Below are 21,930 nucleotides of genomic sequence, written 5' to 3' on the forward strand. Positions count from 1 at the left end.
TTACATTCATCAAAGAATCCTGGAAAAAAATGTAGCACGGTTTCCATAAAAATATTAAGCAGCACAGTTGTTTTAAACATTGATAATAGGAAGAAATGTTTCTTGATCAGCATATTAGAATGAAGGATCGTGTGACACGTCCACAGAATCATGCGTTTCAATGGCAACACTATCAACGCCAAAATGAATCTGCCGCAAAAAAAACCCAAAAATCATCAAAAAATTATATTATTAACATATTGACACGGTTAAATATAATTTTTAGAAAATCTTAAAAAAAAAATTCCATTCAGTACATTTAAAACTTTGTGATGCCTAAATTCACTTGTAGCATATAAATCGATTTTTTTTTTTTTAAAGAATATATTTAAAAAGTCAAATTAGAGTTTGGTCTCAAAAGTCATTTCCCCTCATATTCAGACAGCACAGCATTTGTAACACAGACACATGCGAGAATGTCTTAGACCTGGTGAATGTGACATTATTGCTGAAAACTGGCATGTTTGAATTAGAACAAGAATGAGATTTGACAAACCGAACAATTATGTGATTAAAAATATAATTTTCAGCCTGTTCCTTACACAAACCTATTTGAATCCATAAAGAGTTGGAATGAGTAAATTATGACAATTTCATTTAATGGATGACCAATTCCTTGAATTAATTTTAACCTCGTATATTCTTTTAAACTACACAAACTGAATGACAAACATTTGTGTGGAATATTTGTGCTCGTGCTGACTAGCATGGATGTTTTCACATATGCTAATTTGTTTGAGAGTCAAGCTTGAAATAGCCAATGCAAATCTTACTCAAATAAACCTTGACCATAAGCTCAAGCTGCTCAAAAATACCAGCTGACCACTGCAGGTCATCACAAAAAGAATGATATGAATGTGTGTGTTTATGTATGTTATGATACAGGCAGCCAGCCATGTGTTTTTCTGCCCTGGTTTTCTGTGATAAGCCTGTTGATAGGAATCTTCTCTCTCTCTCTCTGCCTGCCTGTTTTCCACTATGTGTTCTTGTCTTTTCACTGTTTGCATGCTCTCTTGCTCTTGGTGTATTTCCTCCTCTGCTCTTTTCTCTAAAAATAGCTATGGTTCCTGTCGCTGAGCAACGGAGACCACAGCTTTTCTATCCTGTCATTAGAAATCTTAAATTAGGTATCTGTGCCTTTTTGTTTCCAAAACACTTCCTTCCCTACGTCTGCCCTATACTTGCCATTGATTTATCAAACCGCCCAGACCAGGCAACGTTACACAGCTTTAGACAGTGTTGTTCATGAGTGCTTATGTTAGGCCTGATTAATATTTCAAGCCTTTCCGTAAATAAGAGCATCTAATCTAGGCCCACATGGAATCTGCACAAGTATTCATTTATTGTTCACTGCTTTACACATTTTGTAAGCTCTTCACGAGTTCTCAGCTGGTCAAAATACCATCATATGTAGGCTACGCACACACGAGTGCATTTAGCCCATGTACACAGCATTGTTTTAGATATTCTGTAAGTTCTGTCACGTTGAAATGTAATAAAATCCGACCAATCAGGTTAAAGTGTGAACTCACCTTAAGAAAAAGAATACAATAGTTGTATTTTACATTACAACTGTAAAATTACAGTACTGATATATACGGCTGTCTTCATTTTGTTCTTTTTCTAAAATTACACCGTCAAACTTTTATTTTTATGGAAAACTACAGGAAGCCCTTTAAGTGTGCAGCACTAACACGTCATGTATAGAGACATTCAGATATTCTTCTTGCTTAAATTCATGAATTATGTAAATTTTTATTTTCAACTTTTCACATTGTTATGCTGAAAATATAGTTTGAAATACTAAAAAACTATTACATTTGTAAATACAAAATAGAAACATACTTCCAGACATTTGGCTACGCATCATAATGCATTTTCATTCTGTGGAAAAGAGCAGTATTTTGATAATACTGTAACTCCCTACTGGCCATCCATTTAAGCTGGGGCCACACTAAAAGATATTTAAAATCTTTTTCAAAATGTAAAAAATTGGTGCTTATAGTTTATGGACTGCTTTTAACAGACAATTTGTGGGCGGGGAAATAAAACTGTTTAGATGAAGTCATGGAGACGGTGTGAACATGGACATGCATGTTACAGCGCAAGCTGGAGGTGAGTCTTCCGTTAGTTCGCTTTCTGATTGGGTATTGTTTCATTCCACATGATAATCTTCATTCGTTCACACGTTTGTCCTCGGGGTTCCCCCCTCACAAAAGGATTTCTGATCCGAGATAAGGGTGTCTCCCATTTTCTTCCGAGCAGATTTAGTCACTCTTATGCCTAGTTCAGACTACACGACTTTAAATGATTCGCAACTGGGGGTCACACACTACACGAGCTGACAACTAACGACTCTATCCGGTCCCCAAACCACGTTTTGTCACGGAAAAACAAAGAAAAGTTTTTTCCCCCAAAAAAAGGAAAAAACATGAATGAAATCACAGCACAGCGGGCAGCAGGGATTATCTGTGCTACAAAGAGAGTTGGAGTTGAGTAAAACATGTTTATAATGAAAAAGTAGCTGCCTGCTCACGTTGTGGTTTGGCATGTTGCTACTACTGTTTTTCTTCCGGTGACCTCAACCCATGCCTTGCTCTCTCATTGGCTGTAGCTCGTCGCAACACTTGACACCACAGGATGTCGAGTCGGCCGATAGCGCCAGTTATTTAACATGCTAAATATTTGTCTGGCGGTCGGTGAGGCTTCAGCGAGTCTCTTTGATGCGTCGTTGACTAGTTCACACATAAAGATTGCTGAGCACTGATCACCCGCTGATTTTCCCCCGATCACAGCCCGACCTGTCGGCGATCTCATTGACTTGCAAATCGGGCTTAAATCGGGCTTAAAATCCTGTAGTGTGAATTTGGCACTTCACACCACTGGAAAATCTAAGATAATCTGCAGAACCATAAAAATAATTGTGACTTTACCTATAGGATTGTCGGAAGGGGAGAAATCGGTCCATAATCGGCCCGAATATCTTGTAATTTGTGGCCAGCATTAGGCTGTTTCCTTACCTATGGCCCGCATCTCTGCAGCCCTTTACGGACATTTAATCACCATTTATGACTGATTACATGATGACAGAATTTTCTATTTGAACTGAAGTAAAAGCCAAAATAGTTATTAAATAAACACGTATAGCTTTGGGAATGAAGTGCATTTGACTTTTGATTCCATCAGGCCTACTCCTATCCCATTAATTTATACTGTGAGTACTATGTAGTAACATTCTCCTTCTCCACAAACAAAACAATGCATTGTAGTCAGTTTCTCATGCATACCCAAACCAGGCATGTGTCCAAACCAGGCATGACAAGATAAAGTGATAAAATCTCTTCCATTTCCATCTTTTTGTTTTAACTTGCTGTGACCTCAACAACACCTTGGCTGGCTGTGTCTATTTGCATATTATCTGTCCTAAATAATATGTGAAATTGTATTTAGTGTGTCCCAATTCATATGTTATTGACTTTGACCAAAGGTACACGGATGCTTTTTTGTTTCGAAATGTGTGGCCTTACATTACTTTTCAGCTAATATAACCCACTTACCCTTGTGCAATAGAAGATGAACATAAAAAATACAACCTTAGCATGTTCCTATTACATATGTCTTACTATAATTTCCCACTAAGGCTGGGTTGAAAATATAGGTAATTCTTGATTTTAATTGTTTTTTATTTTGATAAACTGATAATGATTCCTAAATTCAAAGAATCGACAATCGATCTTTAAGTCGGTGCTGTTTTCAGTTGATGCGTGAACAGCTCGCCTCCCATCGCAATATGCACATAATTGCATTTACCACAGAAAAGCCATTCAATTACCATTATAGCTCGATATAGAAAAAGCTGTATAGAAACTATAGAGAGGAGCTTTTTGCTAAATTATTTCATATTCATTATATTTTTACTTAACCTGTTCTTCAGTATCAATGTACGTTTGAATAAATCCGTCATGAAAACAAGTTTTTAAATTGAAGTAGAAACATAATTATTTCATTATAAATTTATTATTATAAAATATGTGATTTAAATGTTTTTTGTATACAAATCAGTTAGATAAGCCAGAAAATGTATAACAATTGGGGAAAAAAGACTATTGCAGCTTACATTTCATGCCAACTTTAATATTAGTAAAGTATCAAGTGACAAGGTTTTCTGTATTGTTTACAGCTTTAGTTGAGTGAAGTTTTCTCTTGAGAAAAAAATTGACACAATACTGTACCTGATATGTCCAAATGAATCAAAATAAAATTGAACTTAATTGAATCGAATCTTAAAATGTTGTCATACCCAGCCCTATTTCCCACCACTAATGAAATGCATACTGTATAGATTAAGTATGCAAATTAAGGACTCAACCATTTTGTCAGTTGCTTGGTTTCTATTTTTCTTGTTAAACCGTGTAGCTCCGCCCACCACAAAATCTCATTGGTTCAAAATTCTGCTTTACCTTGCTGTTTATTAAACATCAGATGTTCTGATTGGCTATGATTTTTGTCAGTTCCTGAAGCATTTCGTTACAGTGAGGACACTTATATTAATTTGGTTAGGGCACAGATACACACTTTTACAGTTCTGTTGTTCTTGAGAGGTGGTGTTCAATTTGATGAATATTTGAAGGCATTTCATTGCTATTAGCATGCTGTTATGTCATTCATTGATGCTGTGAATATTTGATTTGCAATCGTGCTGTTCTCATTTAAATCATAAAGTTTTCACTCATTCGTGTAACATCCTACAAGATTTAACACATTTAAATAGACATATCAAATAAAAAAATGTGTATGATATAGTATTTTAGTTGATATCTCTCTTGTAAAAGCCCTTATTTTTAAAAGAGACTCCAGCAAACCAAGGAGAGAATGGGTCTGCCGAATATTTTTCCTAGTATTCGGTAGAATTCGTTTATCATTTTGAAGCCATTATATGTGCCTTTCCGAATAAGGTATTCGGCATCGGGCACATTGATGCCCGGATGGTTTATTTTTTCCAGTTAGAATCCGAAATGCAGATCCGTGCAGTGCACACTCCAACGACTAATATTGCCCATGACCCATTATGTGTTGGACAAAGGATTCGATTAGAAACAACACAAATAAAAAAGTGTTAAAAAAATACAAACATGGCGGATGTGCGAGTCCGATGGTTAAGTAGAGAGGTTTAGATAAAGGGGTTTGAGTGATTAATTATCAGTATCCAACCTGATGAAAAGATATTAATTCAATGTTATCCACATTATATTTCCAACTGTTTCTTTGAAATGAGCCTCCAAATTGCAAAGGCTGCCTCTGTTAGTGATTACCAATCGAGTCATAGAATGTGATTATTATCAGCCGATGCCGATCGATCGGAGCATCCCAACTTGTAATCTTTAATCAAAATAACTTCCTATCCCTCTTGTAGCGAATTCTCTTCTCTGATGATGTGTGTACTAGAGTGACAACCTGTCAGTCACATGAGATTGATGCAATAGCAAATGACAACAATCCTATCAATTCCCAATGGACAAAATCAATTCCCATCCTACATTTAATCTTGTTGTTTCATTCGTACAGTATGTCACAATAGGGAAGAAAGGAGTATTGCAACTTCTGTTTCATGCTGACTTTCACCTGTTCTTCAATATTTATTGAATGTTTGAATAAAATGACAGCCACCTTTTAAATGTTTATCATTCAAAAATGAATTGGAGTAGAAACATAATTATGTCATTAAAAAGTTAATATAATAATGTTATTGTTATAATAAAAAAATGTGCAATTTAAATGTTTTTTATTCAAATCAGTTGTTAATTTTAACCTTCAATATTACAGTAATGGATTTTTCGCAAGCTTAGTGGCCAGTGAAATGATTCAGACGTGACTAAAATATTCTAATCCCCTAGATCATGCAAAAATACACATGTCTATTGTGCTGGTTCACCTACATCACACACTTATGAAACCATGCGTGTGTGTGTGTGTTTATGTATTGTAGGTCTTACCAGCTGTACTGTGCTGAGGGATTTCTAATATTAAACACCCTGGCAGCAGATTAGCTCTAATCAGGCATCTGCTCAGTCTGCCCTACACTTCAGTGAGAGGCCGTAACAATCTTTCCCCTCACACACAAGCATACAGACAAAGAGTTTCAGCATTTGCTGGACAGATTCTGCTTCACAGTGTGCTGCCAACCAAAGGTTGTAACTCAGAGAGAAACCCCCAGTATTTGTGTGTGTATGTATTTACATGAAGTCTCAACCTTGGTACAAATAAGGATAGCATCTCTAGTGAATTCTGGTCTGCTAAACATGTATACTAATTTTTACTGGGGAAAAGTTATATCCGTATTTAAAAAAATATTAAACTATTATTATTATACTAAATTAACAATAATAAATGTAATAAGAGGACAATAATTGATATTGTCCTCTTATTACATTTATTATTGTTAATGTAGTATAATAATAATAATAGTTTAATATTTTTTTAAAAATAACTTTTCAATTTTTTCAAAAGCAATTTTTAAATATATTTGCATTTTTTAAACATATATTGTAGCATAAAAAATCTGCAAAGTGACACTTTAATAATTGTGTTGAATCAGTGTTGCTAACGTTTCAATATTTTCAGTGAATGTAAGTGAGCTATGCTCATATTCTGATTTTAAATTGTAATTTTGGCCACCCCTAACATGGGTCATACCATTGACATTACCTGACCTGTTAAAGTAAATACAGTACGCTAGAACACCTGACTCATTCAAGGACGAAGCAAGAACAAAAAGTGTCTAAAATGCATGTGCTCAGTTCAGTTGAATGATAAAGTTTGTCCTCTTTAACTTAATGCTGTGAAACTGAATATACAAAGCAAACTATTTGCTGAAATAACCACATTTACAACATGAGCGTGGTTTATCTGTCAATCAGATGAGCCTGAAAGTTGAATCAGTTTCAGCATAACGAGCTGATACAAAGATCATCTTGGGCTGATACAAAGAAAAAGTAAAATGTACAAAAAATATGTTTTTAATTTGGCTTGTACAAATTTATATACCAATTAATTTTAATATTAAGATAAAATGAAGTAATATCATTAAGAAATAACTAACATGAAATAACAATGGGCAAAACTATTTTTAAAAATGAACATTAACCAAGATGAACAAATGTGTGAAAAATATATGCATTAATTCATAATATATAATTTAAAATGTAGTACATGTTAATGTTAACAACCTTGTTATAAAGTGTTTAAAATCACAAGATCATAAAACGGCAATTATACACTGTAAAAGCATTTTTGGAGTACCCTGCACTACATGCACTTTGGAGTCTTTAACTTGCATTTTGCAGGGTTAATGTTATTGATTAATTCATTGTTCATTGCAGTTGCAATCGACAATGGGAATTCTTAAAAATTACAGTTTTTCTCAATTGCCAACACACTATAACTGATTCAGTTGTCACAATTTCCCAATCTAACTATTCATTCAGTTCTAAAAAACAAAAAACAACAAAAAAACCCAAACATTACTCACATTTTTTTTATTAATTTCGCCTGTTTTCACACACATTCAAATTTTCTAAATGATTTCTGCAAAACTTACACAAAATACCCTCATTTTACACAGGTTTAACCATGATCTCATTCATAATACAAACACATAATATAATTATCTGAAGCATCACAATGTGAACTCAAATTGCACACATTTATCCATGAGTAAACATTAAGTAGCAAAACTGATGACACACCAATCAGAATCTCAGGATAATATAAATAGGGCCACATGTGATTTATATGCTTTAGAAAATGCATCCTGACACTAGAGAGAGAGCTGAAAGAATCATCTACAGGGTTTTTATACTACTTACACACACAGTATGTTAGTTTCAGTTATTCATAAAACCACTGATGCACAAACCTGGACACATTATCAGTGTTGGTTCCTAGCATCATTGGGTGTTTTGGGTCTTTCAACAGACACCCTCTTCCAGGCGACCCGACAGAGGTTGATCAAGTCTCGGCCTGTGTCCAAGTGGCATTTTGCGGTCCCCACGTGTCACCCCTTTTCAACCATAGCTATCTTGATGCCCGCTCTGCAGCCTTCGTGCTGTTGCTGATGGCTCTTCTCTGGCTTGCGTCAGTTTTTCCCAGCATTCCGTAAGCCTTGCTGAGGGAATGACCTGCAAATCCTTGGCAACCCACCTCCACTGGCATGCATCTAGTTTTCCACCCATTCCCAAGGCACAGTAAGCTCCAGTAGGATAATCTGTTTCGTAGACTCTGAGACCAGGATGATCTCCAGTCTAAGCATGGACTGGGTGATGTGTGCTGGAATTTTCAGGTCAACTGTCCTCACCCAATCTTGTGCTATGTAGAGCAAGCCAACAGGGTTGTTTTTCCTCATGGGCTGCTCTCCCTCCTTGATTAATGCAATCATCCTGGCTGTAGTGTTGGTGCTTCTGCTCTCGCTGATCCCTTTACTGATTGTCTCAGCTATGGTCTTGAGGACTTGGTTGTGTCTCCAGCGATAACGGCCATAGCCCAGGACCCGGGAGAAGCTGCTCAAGATGTATTCAAGAGAGTCTGTCTTGGAACACAGGGGGCATGCTGGAGTTTCTACCTTGCCCCAAACCAACAAGTTGGCAGGGCTAGGGAGGCTGGGCTAACTTTATCCTCTCGGGGTTCCATTTCCACATATCCTGTCAGATGACCTTCTGCTCCATTGCCTGTCCCACTTCATCCAGGCACCCTGTTTCTTCATTGCTACAACCCTTCTTGCTCATTCTTCCTCCACTGAAGCGCGTACCTATTTGTGCACTAGCCTCAACCTTTCCTTCTCGGTGGCAATGCTACAACACAGTCCAGGTGAGAGCCTTGTGGTTCAGCTTCTGCCTTTTGGACTGCCTCAGCTGCCTTCCGCTTCCTCTCTGTCCTCATGACATTGCCTGCTCCGGACACTTTAGCATCCTTCGACCCCGAATACTGCAGATGTTCTCACGCCCGTCCAATGAATTCCTCCCTGATGGAGCTGAATGAGAGCCTGGCTTGTTGCTGTTTCAATAGAACCCAACACGGCTCAAGCTGCATGGCACGCCCAACCATTTGCGTAGATGGCTGCTCACTCTATACTCAAAATGTTCCACTGGCTCCGGGCACTGTGGATGTTGTAACCGTGAGGTCATCCATGAAGGCTCTAATATGTGGCTGCCTCACTCCAGACTAGTTGTGGGGACCTCTGCACTTCTTCTCTGCTGACTTGAGTAGATCATCACCAACGCAAAGACAATCACAGAGATAGTACATCCAGTGATAATTCCAGTCTGAAGACAACAACACAGACGACGCAGTCCTGAAGTGTCAACTAGTCTCTCCCCTGTGAAGGCCTCCTTCCCTTCACCTCTGTACAGATAAAACGTTGTCGGGATAATTCCGGTTCACGTGGCTACGCGGAAGCGATACAAATACTGTATTATAAATTTTAAGGCCAGACAAGTAGTTTGTTGAGGGTTGGTTTGTAAAGAAGGACTACACGCCTGCGCACATATATATTCAAACACGCATACCTATAGACTAAACACGTAATGTGCATGTGCAAGCCATCAGCGTTCTCACAGGTTCGCGTTTTTGAAGTTTGTGCAGAGATAACTTAAGGGTTTTCTGTTATAAAGGTGTCGTGTTAGCGGCCCCTAAGTTAATAACTAATGATCTTGGAATAACAACTAATGATGTTGGAAGTGAATCAATCAAAACTAACTTTAGCTGGACAATAACTTTATTCTAGAGCTGCTATAAAGCCAAAACTATCTCTGTTACTTTAATTTCCTATTATCACTGTAAAGCTGCTTTGAAACAATCTATGTTGTTAAAAGCACTATATAAATGAAGGTGACTTGACTTGACTTGAAGACAGCGGGCCACCAGAGACTCTCAGGCTGAACTTGCTGTAGTAGTCCAGGATTAGATCTTTCAGTAAATAGTAAACAGTACTTTATATGAGGGAATTTGCACTATTTTGTATACAGTAACTTGTAGCACATGTTCTATAGCCTCAAACTCATGATTGTCAAATTTATTTTTTACATGTACTGCTTTTTGCAGAACTGAGAAATGACTGCCTAAGGGAGGTAGAGAATGTTTTTTGTCAGTAGACAAAGAAACTGCTGTAGTACAGTATACTGTAATGAAATTTGGCAGAAGGTGCAGAGGACGCTGAATGTATTTATTTATTTATTTATTTATTTATTTTTACTGTACAGTCCTGTATACCAAGTTCATATTCAGTTCTTTAATACTTGACCTTTTCTAGTGCTTTTCATCTACTGTAAGATAATTTTACAGTAGTGTAATGAAAAGTAATTTTTACAGAAAGCTCATTGTATTTTACTGTATCTGCACTCTTTCATTTACATTGTATACTGTAATAGACTATGAGCTGCAAAATCATTCCTGATTCCCAATAAGAGGTTGTTGTTACAGTGTTATGAATTGATCTCACTTAGTGTTCACTGGGTAGGGAAGTAGTCTGTGTATTTGATAGGTTTTATGTGTCATCTGAGGCCAAAGTTTGATTCTGACAAGATAATATGATTTCGACTGAAATATTTGTGTTGGACGTGGAAGTGTGAGGTTTGTACAAATTGGTGTGTAGTTACGATATTTTGTTTGTGAGAAAATGGTGAATTGTTTCATGAATTGTGTGTTAGCAATTGAGAAAAACTGTAATATCTCTATTTGTGTAAAAAACATATTTGACTGACATCCACATCCACATTAATACAGTATGTACAAAGCCCTGTGATGATCCAGACATTCAGGATGAGATAAGCTGCTATGTTGACATGTGACTCATGTATATCTACAAGCTGTGTTGGGGTAACGCATTAGCCTACAAGTAACTTGAGTTACGTTTTCAGATTACTTTTTTTCAAGTAACGAGTAAATTAACACATTGCTTTTAAATTTACAACAACATTTCTTAAGTACTTTTTCAAATAAGTAATACTGGTTAGTTTGTTTTCCTATTTATTGACTCCCCATGTTGAGAGAAATCAGCATTGTGTGCGCTGTGTAAACATGATAGTTATTGTAGTTAGGGTTCGGCATTTACTCATCTCACTTGCACATAAAGAGATTCAGTATTCCTCAAAATGAATTAAAATAGAGAAATGCAAATTTCAGAAAAAATCTGAATATTATGCAAACCTGTAATGATTAAATATGTTAAATAAAACAAATATACTTTATGTATTTAATATCACTTTATTAACCAATATTTTTGCTGCCGACCTTCAGTGATCCAATACAATCACACTAATAAGCAAAAATGACTTTAATTAAACATCACATTTGTGTTTAATTTTGTTGTGTTTATTGCTGAAGTAAGAGTTTTGAACTTTCTTCTCCTGTGTCCTATTCTTCTGCAATCCAGCACAGTTGAAAGGTTTGTTTGAACTGCGCCCTCTACTGCTTTTTGTGTGAATGTTTGCTAAAATAAGAGTTTAAGGTCTGAAAAACACCACTGTTAAACTCTTTCTCAATAATTCAAGCTTTAATAGGCATAGAGATCAAAATGGAGTGGATATGAAGAATCCTTTCCAATGGTGCTTATTCTTCCAATCTCTCTATCCAGAATGTGTTATATGAGCACTCTGAAAATATTTCTAAATAATGATTGATCTGCTTGAATGGAATTTGACTTTTTTTCTCACGCCAAAGAATATATTTTAAAATATTTGTGCTGGTGAATTGCGATGGGAAATGGTTGAAACTGCCAGCATATCACGCTGTGCTCATATTTTTTTAATGCTGGCTGAATAGTCAGGAAATATTTCAGCATGAGCCAAGAGTGACTAAATTACTCCACATCAGAAACTTTGCTTGTTACTGCCAGTGACTTATTCAGAGTTTGGGTAAATCATGCCTCAGAAAGCAGTAGGTTAAAGAAACTACAGTAGTTGAGTGGGAAAATGGCTATGGTCGCAAGTGTTGTTTAATGCTAAGGCTGGTGTTGAATTTTTTACATATTTAAATCTGATGTAATTGCTCTATTCCAAAACCTTTGAGCTGCCCATTGCATTTTAAGAACACATAGATGCTCTAGACACAAAGTGTTTCAAAAGCTAGTCATCTTATTTCTGTTTTCTCTAAGATATCTTGTCTTGACCAATTCTGAGGCAGCATATAATCATTTTTTTTGTAGAAGATAATCACAGAATGCCTTGAGACGAGCTCAGCGAAGAAATAAATCCAAGGTTTCGACGATTTAATGTGTTGCAAAGTCAAATACATTTTTTTTAAATTGGATTTTACATTTTGAAGTTTTAAATTGGAAATACAAATAAGATGTTTCATACATCATGATTTTAAAGATGTTGTTCAGTGGAAACAAGTTTGTGATGTTTTGACATCCCAATTGATAGCACTTCAGATTCAGCCTATGTGGGCGTACAGTAAGACCTCTCTTAAATAATGCCTACATTGTCATGCCCGTGAGAATGTAACACATGTGGCAAACCAAAACCATTTGACCTGAAAGGCTATTGCATATGCTTGGTTTAAAACAAATATATCCCAACACCCAAATAACACCCTACTGTCAACTGTGGTAGTGGAAGCATCATGCTTTGGAGTTTTTATTTTGTTTTGTTTTTCTAGTCGAGGAAACTGAAAAGGCTGTTGTTATTACGGCAACTTGGACACTGGCAAATCTGTAAAGAAAACTAGATTCAGTCTGCCAGAGATTTTAATTTTGGGTGGAGATTCATTTTCCAGCAGCGCAATGACCCAGAACACACAGCAAAGGCTGTGAAAAAATGGATCGCAAAAAGTTAGTATTATGAAAACCAAGACCCAATTGTAATTGAGAATCAGTAGTATGATCTGAAAATTGTAGTCCACACATATTCATTGTTTACTTTGGAGTTGGAACAAATTTACATTTAGGATTAGGCAAAACTTTAAATTTGCAAAACTCAAACACAAGAAAACTAAAGGACAATGAACAAAATTAATAACTGCTAAAGTCTTAAATTTATTTAATTAGAAGTCTTATTTCATGTCTTATTCATTTATAAGCCTTTAATTTATAATTCTTAATTTTTTTTAATATTTAATTTATAATTTTTGTGTGTATACACACACACACGCGCGCCACTTTTTTAGGGGTACACCTTGCTAGTACAGAGATGTAGCACCTTTTGCCTTTAGAACTGCCTTAATTCTTCGTGGCATAGATTCAATAAGGTGCTGAAAACATTCCTCAGAGATTTTGGTCCTTATATTGACATAATAGGATCACGCAATTGCTGCAGATTTGTTGGCTTCACATCCATGATGCAAATTTCCTGCTCCACCACATCCCTCAGGTATTCTATAGAACTGAGATCTGGTGACTGTAGAGGCCATTTGAGTATAGTGAACTCATTGTCATGTTCAAGAAACCAGTTTGAGATGCTTTGAGCTTTGTAACATGGCACGTTATCCTGCTGGAAGTAGCCATCAGAAGATGGTACACTGTGGTCATAAAGGGATGAATATGGTCAGCAACAATACTCAGGTAGCCTGTGGCATAAATTATGCTCAATTGGTACTAAGAGGCCCAAAGTATGCCAAGAAAATATCCCTCACACCATTACACCACCACCAGCAGCCTGAACTGTTTATTCAAGGCAGGATGGATCCATGCCTTTATGTTGTTTACGACAAATTCTGACCTTACCATCTGAATGTCTCAGTAGAAGTCAAGACTTCACAACAGGCAAACGTTTTTACAATCTTCTATTGTCTAATTTCGGTGAGCCTGTGCGAATTATAGCTTCAGTTTCCTGTTCTTAGCAGACACGAATGGGACCCAGTGTGTCCTCTTGCTGCTGTAGCCCATTGTGCGTTCAGAGATGCTCTTCTGCAGACAAACATGGCATTTTCAGCCACTGAACTGCCACTCACTGGATATTTACTCTTTTTTTCTGACCATTATCTTTAAACCTTAGAGATGGTTGTGTGTGAAAATCCCAGTAGATCACCAGTTTCTGAAATACTCAGACCAGCCTGTCTGACACCAACAACCATGCCACGTTCAAAGTCCCTTAAATCACCTTTCTTCCCCATTCTGATGCTCGGTTTAAACTTCAGCAGATTATCTTGACCATGTCTACATGCCTAAATGCACTGAGTTGCTGCCATGTGATTAACTGATTAGATATTTGCATTAATGAGCTGTTAAACAGGTGTACCTAATAAAGTGTGTGTGTAGATTCATAAATGATTTGTGTTATTAGAGATTTAGCAGAAAAAAAGATGAAAGGAGGGTGGATACTTTCTAAAGGTGCTGAATGTCACACAGCATGTATAATGCCATCAGTTAATCCTTTAGGTATCATGTTTGTATCTTTTTTATTTATAAAAAGAGTGACAGATTTGACTACACACCCAGTCTACTCACCCATGTCCTCTGTGTTATGTAACCATTAAAAGAGAGCAAAGTTTGTACAACACCTCTGAAAGAGGTTTTAGGTTCACAGGTTTTTTTCTTTTTTCTTACCTGAGATACTTTTTTCAGGATTCTTTGATGAATAAAAAGAAAAAAGAAAAAGAAAAAAGAACAGCATTTATTTAAAACAATATACACTATCATTCAAAAGTTTGGGGTCTTTTTTTTTCTCTTCTTTTTTTGAAAGAAATTGATACTTTTATTTAGTTTTTATTTATTGATAAAAAGTGATATTAAAGATTTATATTTTTAGAAAAGATATATATTTTAACAAATGCTGTTCTTTTTATTTATCAATGAATCCTGAAAAAAAGCATCACAGGTTCCAAATAATATTAAGCAGCACAAATGTTTCCAACACTGATAATAACTGATTATCAAATCATCTAATATTATTAGAATGATTTCTGAAAGATAATGTGACACTGAAGACTGGAGTTATGGCTGATGAAAATTCAGCTTTGATCAGGAATAAATTACATTTTAAAGTATAGTAAAATAGAAAACCATTATTTTAAATTATAAAAACTTTTCACAATTTTACTTATTTTTCTGTATTTTTGATTAAATAAATGCAGACTTGATGAGCATAAGAGACTTCTTTCAAAAACATTAAAAATGGTAGTTTCAAAACTTTTGCTGCACACACACATACACGTGTGTGTGATCATGATCATGGTATATAAGAGGGTATATAAGGTTACGTTTATTACACCAAATAAACATCACCCAATTATGTGCGGCCTTTGTCCGGTCATTTTGATGGGCGTGCCATGTAAGGGCGTGTTCACATCCTTTGTAAAATAAGCTTGCTTATATGTAGTCGAGTAAGGTCATGTGATTGAGATTAGAGTATATTTAGGACAGCGCTGATACACAAGGGCCAGGTTACAGACGTTGACCAGGTGACTCTCACTAGGGTGCTTTGGACACTACATGCATACTATGGGTATAATATCTTCTAGTGGCCCTTCACGTTGAGTTTGAATCAGACAACAGTATTTATTTGTCTGATAAGTCCTTAATAAGATTAACGTAATGTTAAGGTGTTGTGAGTGGTTGCCAAAGCGTTGCTATGGAGTCCTGAATACGTTAAAATGTGAATGCTAGGGTGTTCATGGTGGTTTCAAGGTGATTGTTTTTTAAAGAAGCCAGTCCTTAAGTCTGTATGACATTCTTGTGTTCATGTTATATTGCAGACCACTTTTGCAGCTATTGAGGTAGGATATGGATAAAGACCAGGGATACATTTATTATGTTTAGTTTTAAGTGTGGGTTAAGGGGTATGGGTAAGGTCAACAGTGTAATTACTGAAGTAACTACAGAAATGAATTACAGCTGAATTACATGCCGGTATTAAATACAAGTACAATGTAAAAACATGAATGTACACAATAAGTGCAATTCTATTAAATTATTTATTTAAATGTTAATACATAGTTAAAGACACTTATAAAGTGGGTCCAGTAATAATAATGATATGGTAATCATTCAATGCTACGTTATATTTGAAAGAACTATGATACGATACCGTCACACCACTTCCAAAAAGGCTCCGAGTTCATTTGAGTTTCCCAATCGATTTGCGTGTCAACATTTATGACCATGACTGACTGAGATTATCAGACAAACTTAAATAAGTCATAATAAGCATTAACAAATAAAGCAATAAGGAAACTATGTTCTCTGTTAATGCTTAATTTTTGACCCACAATTTCCCTTTCATTTGCATTATGTGCATAGTCAAAAAAATACATTAGGTATACAGGCCTGGTAAAGTTTTGCTAAACAAATATTTGTTTTGGTCAGGACCTGCCATAGAGCCATATACAAGTTTGGACACACCTCATACTTCATTATTTCTAATAAAGTAATTTTAGGTTTCTTTAAACTACAAAATAACACAAATTGGATAATTATGTAGTGACCAAAAACTGTTATACGAATCAGAACTGTCCTATATTTTACCTTAATCAAAGTCGTCACACTTTGTATCTAAGTCTTAGTCAAACGTAGTATCGAAAGAGTTCACAGATATGCTGGACATTTCCTTCAGTATCCGTTCAAACTCTTGTGGAAATCTTCACAGCATTATTTGAAGTTTTGCATTTGCAGATTGCGTGCAGGTCTGAAACCTAACAAACTGTCCTCTGTCTCCACCACAGTTAAAAATATCCTTCAACGAGTCCAGCCTACAGAGCACATTTGAATACCCGTCCGAGAACAGCGCGTGGGAGAGCGGAGAGGAAGAGGAGGAAGGAGAGGAAAAAAGAGGAGAAGATGATGGAGGGATCATTGCAGGGAGGATAAGCATTCCTCGTGCCAGCTACACCAGCTCACCCACTCACTCCAACAACACCACGGGTTAGTAAGATGAGAAGAATGACAGGAAAGGGATAGAATGAGAGGAAGGCACAGAAACCATGGATGAGGTGAACAGGAAATGGATTCGGTTCACATCCTATTTTTATCCACTTGTTTTGTCCTATATATCTTTTGGGATGCAACTCTTGGAATGATAAATAGGATGCAAATTGGGACCTGTTTATTGTGGTCTTACAGGAAGTGGGGTCAGTTTGATGAATCCATAGTAGATATACAATAATGATTCATGTTCAGTATTGTAGAGATGCTTGTTGAAATGAAGGTGAAATGAGGTGAGGATGATTTGTTAGGCTGATCTCTCAGTGTTTAGAACAGATCACCTTCATCATTACAATAAAGCTCTATGGCTCTACATTTCAGTTACAGTGTTGACACCTGCTGGTCAGTAATGAGGTGTTACATTTATTGCATTTGGGTAGTTGACAAGGATATTTTGCAGAAACAAATAACAACAAGTGTGAACATTTAAGAAGTCAACATATATGTAAAGGTACAAGGGAAGGTGTATATACAAATGTTATAATATAAAAATTGACATAATTGCAATTATATGTCTAAAATATTTTTAGATGAAGTATAGTTTCTGTGATGATTCTTCAGTCTGTTTTGACATTGATTAATATCTTTCTTCTCGTGTCCTCAGATCTGTCCAGTTACACACCCAAACACTCAGTGGAGTTTAACGCCTGGCAAGAACACAAGCTTGATGAGTCAGCTCACCGGGAGGAAGACACTTCACAGAGTACAGAGGGGGTCATGGTAAAACAAAACAAAATAAAAAAGAATACAGTGTAAAATGAGTAGAAAATGCGACTGGTCCCTTTTCATGTAAAACGAGGTGTACAATGTTCTCTATTTGGCATTGCTTGCTAGTTGCTTGGGCGTTCTGGGTGGTTTATCACGGGCCCAAGTGAAAATAGCCCTCACTCAATTTTCTGTGGCCTCTATGGTAATGACAACTGCATTAAAATGCACAAGTGACTCTCATAAATGATTGTTCTGTGTGTCCATGGAATACAGCAGTGTCTCTCGTTCACAATAGGTTACAGAGAACCATAGAAACATTTAAGCACAACTGCAAACAAGAAACACACTACCATTCAACAGCTTGGGGTCAGATTTAAAAAAATAATAATAATAATACTTTTATTCAGCAGTGATGCATTACATTCATCAAAAGTGACAGTAAATACATTTATAATGTTGCAATTGATATCTGTTTCACATAAATGCTGTTATTTTTTTACTTTCTGTTAATCAAGGAATCTTGAAAAAAGCATCAGGGTTTCCACGAAAATAAGCATATTAAGCAAACATAAGTTTAATATGAAACTAAAAAACAAACAAACAAACAAAAAAAACAGAATGATTCCTGAAGGATCATGTGACACTGAAGACTGATATAATGACTACTGAAAATTCAGCTTTAGCATCACACAGGAATCAATGCCATCTTTAAATATATTATATAACATATCTCTTCAACAAACCACATGGTTTGAGTTTTTTTTTTTTACTGTATGTTTGTTGCACAAACAGTTCAAGACAAGTTGCACACCAAAGTTTAATACTTCGATTTAGGAGTAGAACAAACCCCTGAGCAACATTTAAGACTTTTATTTAGCAATGATGCATTACATTCATCAAAAGTAACAGCAAAGACATTTATAATGTTACTATAGATTTCTGTTTCACATAAACAGTGTGACAGTAAAAGTGTAAATTGACCTGTACAGAACCAAATTCTGAACAAAAGTTCAGATTTCATCATGCATTACTTCATTTAGTCAACAACCATAATCAAATCATTGTCAGAGAAAATATTTTCACCTATGATACATAAGACAACCATGGAATTAAACCTATTGATTAACTTTGTCTTTGTTGTTGTTGTTCACCAGCTGACACCTGCTGATAGCTCCTCTCTGTCAGACTTCAGCAGTGAACCAGCCCTCTACTTCTAAACCTTCCAGACGTCGGGAAGATACGGGACCAACCACTGCCTGCCAGCACCAGCCTGGATGCAAAGAAACAACTTCCAGAACATTGGGGACCAGTAGCAACCAGCACGTAAACGTACATTTCGTATTCCGTGGCCGTACGCCATCAGCGTCAACAGCAGGGTTTTCCTCACCGCTGATCCACGTAGCGGATGTGTCACACACATCTGACCTCCTGTTGCCACCGATTGTGATCGTGATGGACTGTGTTAACGTGGAAAATGGCTTGAATAGCCATTCCGCTCTTGAATTTCACTCTTCCATCACGTACTTGCTCTACGTATGTAATACTCACCTCATGAAAGTGACCAAATTTCTAAAAGAGTGAAAGATGAAAGACTTGTCCTTTAAATAGAGAAGGAAACTTGAGTGTGTGTAACAGGACTCCAGAAAGAGGACAATAAGAGGGTGAAGCAACAAAAAAATGAAATAAGTGACTTGTTTATGTATGACTGGTGAAAGGGTGCCACAATCCTTGTTCTATGTGATGTTTTTGTATGTGCATGTGTAGGTCTGTATTGACTCCCTAACTATAGAATTCGTCCACTTTAGTTTCATGTTTCCTTTTGTATGTCTGTGTTTCAAGGTAGACATTTCTAATGCACAGACCCGATATACTATACAACTGAAATACTAACAACATGTTAGTGTTGACTTGGTGATTCTAGATCAGTTTTTTTTTTTTTTTTGAAGAGTAGCTCTTAATTGCTGAATTGAGTGAGCTGGTTTAGCAAATTCATTCTGTTTTGCTTTTTCATGGTAAAAGAATTGATTGATTACACAAATATACATAAAAATACTTGGTCATGATTTGGATCACAAACGCAATTATAAATTCAAGTCAATCTTGTGAAGACATGCCCAGGTTACATTTGACCCCCTCCAAAAAAAATAAAATAAAAGAAAAACGATGCCTGTTTTTAGGACCATCATTCTGACATTATTTCCACGACATTTAAGCATGTTTTCCTCCGAAATTCTTATTACTGTAATACGTGTGAGTTGTTTCCTCCATTATTCATAATCTGGTATTCTTACTGCATTACAGTAAAAAAAAAAACACTCCTATATATAATAGATTTTTTTAATTATTTCATTATCAAATGTTCACGTTACAGTAATGACAATTTCGGTGGGACTGGATGTACCTAATTATTTGCCTCCTAATAATCCTTAAAATACTGTTTAAGCAAAATAGAATGCATCTATTTTTGGGATGAAATATGACCTGGAAATGTTCTTGGCAGGTTTTGTGAGATTAATGTTCTGAGATTGTTTTAGTATGCCATTTTAAGCACAGTGTTACTAACTGGTGCATCAGTTTTATCAATAATTATGCTGAAGTTTATATTCTTATGTGTTCTGAACTGGACATTCTTGCAGTACAAATGGGAGCGGTCAGTTTTAGTAATGAAGGTAGGAAACATTATTTTGTGGATTTTTGATTGGACCACGCTGTAAGCATGTGTGTGTGTGTGAAACATGAAGACTAAATACACACAATGCCAACTGACTTGAGTGTGTCATGTCTGTTAAATGGCTTCGGTGTATCAGCTCACTTGTCTCCTCGGCCTTTCCGACCAGTATTGATGTATAGTTTGTACACTCCAGGATTAAGTTTTCATAATTTATTTGATCTCTTTTACCACTTTTTCATATTTTTAGTCAAAGGGGCAAACGGTAGCACTGAGGTGTTTCAGGATAATTCTTTTGATAATTTGACATCATGTACAAAATTACATGAGTGTTGATAAGACAGCTTACATGTACATCTTAGTCCTATGCTTTTGTATTCATTCATTTGCACTGTCTTTGTTTTTGCTTTATTTTGCACCTGATGCAGTTAAGTTTTGAGAGTTGGTTGGAATAATGCCTTTAAGGAATCTAAAATCACTTTCATATTATAATTTATTTAATAGAAATTATAATCTGTTCACTGGGAGCATAACATTGACTACAAACTAAACATATACTACCTTTCAAATGTTCTTCGGTCAATACGATTTTTGAAAGAATTTAAAACTTTTATTCAGCAAAAAAATGTATCAGAAGTGACAGTAAAGACTTTTACATTGTTAAAAAAGTATGAAAAATATAAGCAGCACAACTGTTTTAACATTGAAAAGTAGAAATGTTACTTGAGCACCAAATCAGCATATTAGAATGATTTCTGAAAGATCACTTGACACTGAGGACTGTAATAATGGCTGCTGAAATTCAGCTTTGCCATCACAGGAATAAATTACATTTTAAAATATATTAAAACAGAAAACAATTATTTTAAGTTGCAATAATTTATATAATATCACCGTTTCGTTTTTTTTCTTCTTGTATTTTTAATTAAATAAATGCAGCCTTGGTGAGCATGAGACTTTCAAAACATAAAAAAAAAATCTTATTGACCTCAGACTTTTGAATAGTAGTGTATTTAAAAAAAAAAAAAAAATCTGATTTTTGCTGCCTGTCTGAACAAAAATTTTAACCCATGATTTTTCATATATTATAATTAAAGGCAATTTTTATTTAAGAAAAAAACTTGAAATAAAGCTATTTCACCAAGTGTTAGAATTCAACCAAATCTTACATTCTAGTTCTGCAGTATGTCACTTTAGCACTCGCTTACCATCCCAGTCTATATACAGTAGATCCTCCAGATGTTCTTAGCAAACATAAAATATTCTTGAGGGATGCATTAGACACTTAGAGGGTTGGGAACTATTGCTTTTGTGTCTTACAAAATGTAATGCAACTTTAAGTGTTTCATTAGTTACTGTAACTCCAATCAAGCTGCTCATTGCTCTGGTGGTTAATGTACTTTTTGTCAAATGTACTAGTTTGTCAAAACTTTTTCTCATTCTTTCTGTTTTCTGCATCAAGAGAATATTAAATGTACAATTTGGTTTTGATGAACTCAGAGGGGAAAAAATGTAAAACACAAGGAAATATTCAATAAACAGATGAAGGTTGCGGAGTTTTCACACTTTGTCTTGAGATGTTATTTATTTACACACAGAAATTCCC

General features: G+C 35.7%; 1 protein-coding gene across 1 annotated transcript in view; it reads left to right on the plus strand.

The window, feature by feature from the left end:
• The window catches only part of tprn (taperin), a 32,162-nt gene extending 10,275 nt beyond the window's left edge, over positions 1–21,887 (plus strand). Inside the window, exons 2-4 of the mRNA XM_084114954.1 lie at positions 16,690–16,888; positions 17,553–17,668; positions 18,811–21,887. Coding sequence (XP_083971080.1) covers positions 16,690–16,888; positions 17,553–17,668; positions 18,811–18,873 — 378 coding nt within the window. The 3' untranslated portion in view covers positions 18,874–21,887. The remainder of the gene's footprint in view (positions 1–16,689; positions 16,889–17,552; positions 17,669–18,810) is intronic.
• The last annotated feature ends 43 nt before the right edge of the window (positions 21,888–21,930 follow it).

This window comes from Abramis brama (genome assembly GCF_963993115.1).
Source record: "Abramis brama genome assembly, chromosome: 5".
Taxonomy (NCBI): Eukaryota; Metazoa; Chordata; class Actinopteri; order Cypriniformes; family Leuciscidae; genus Abramis; species Abramis brama.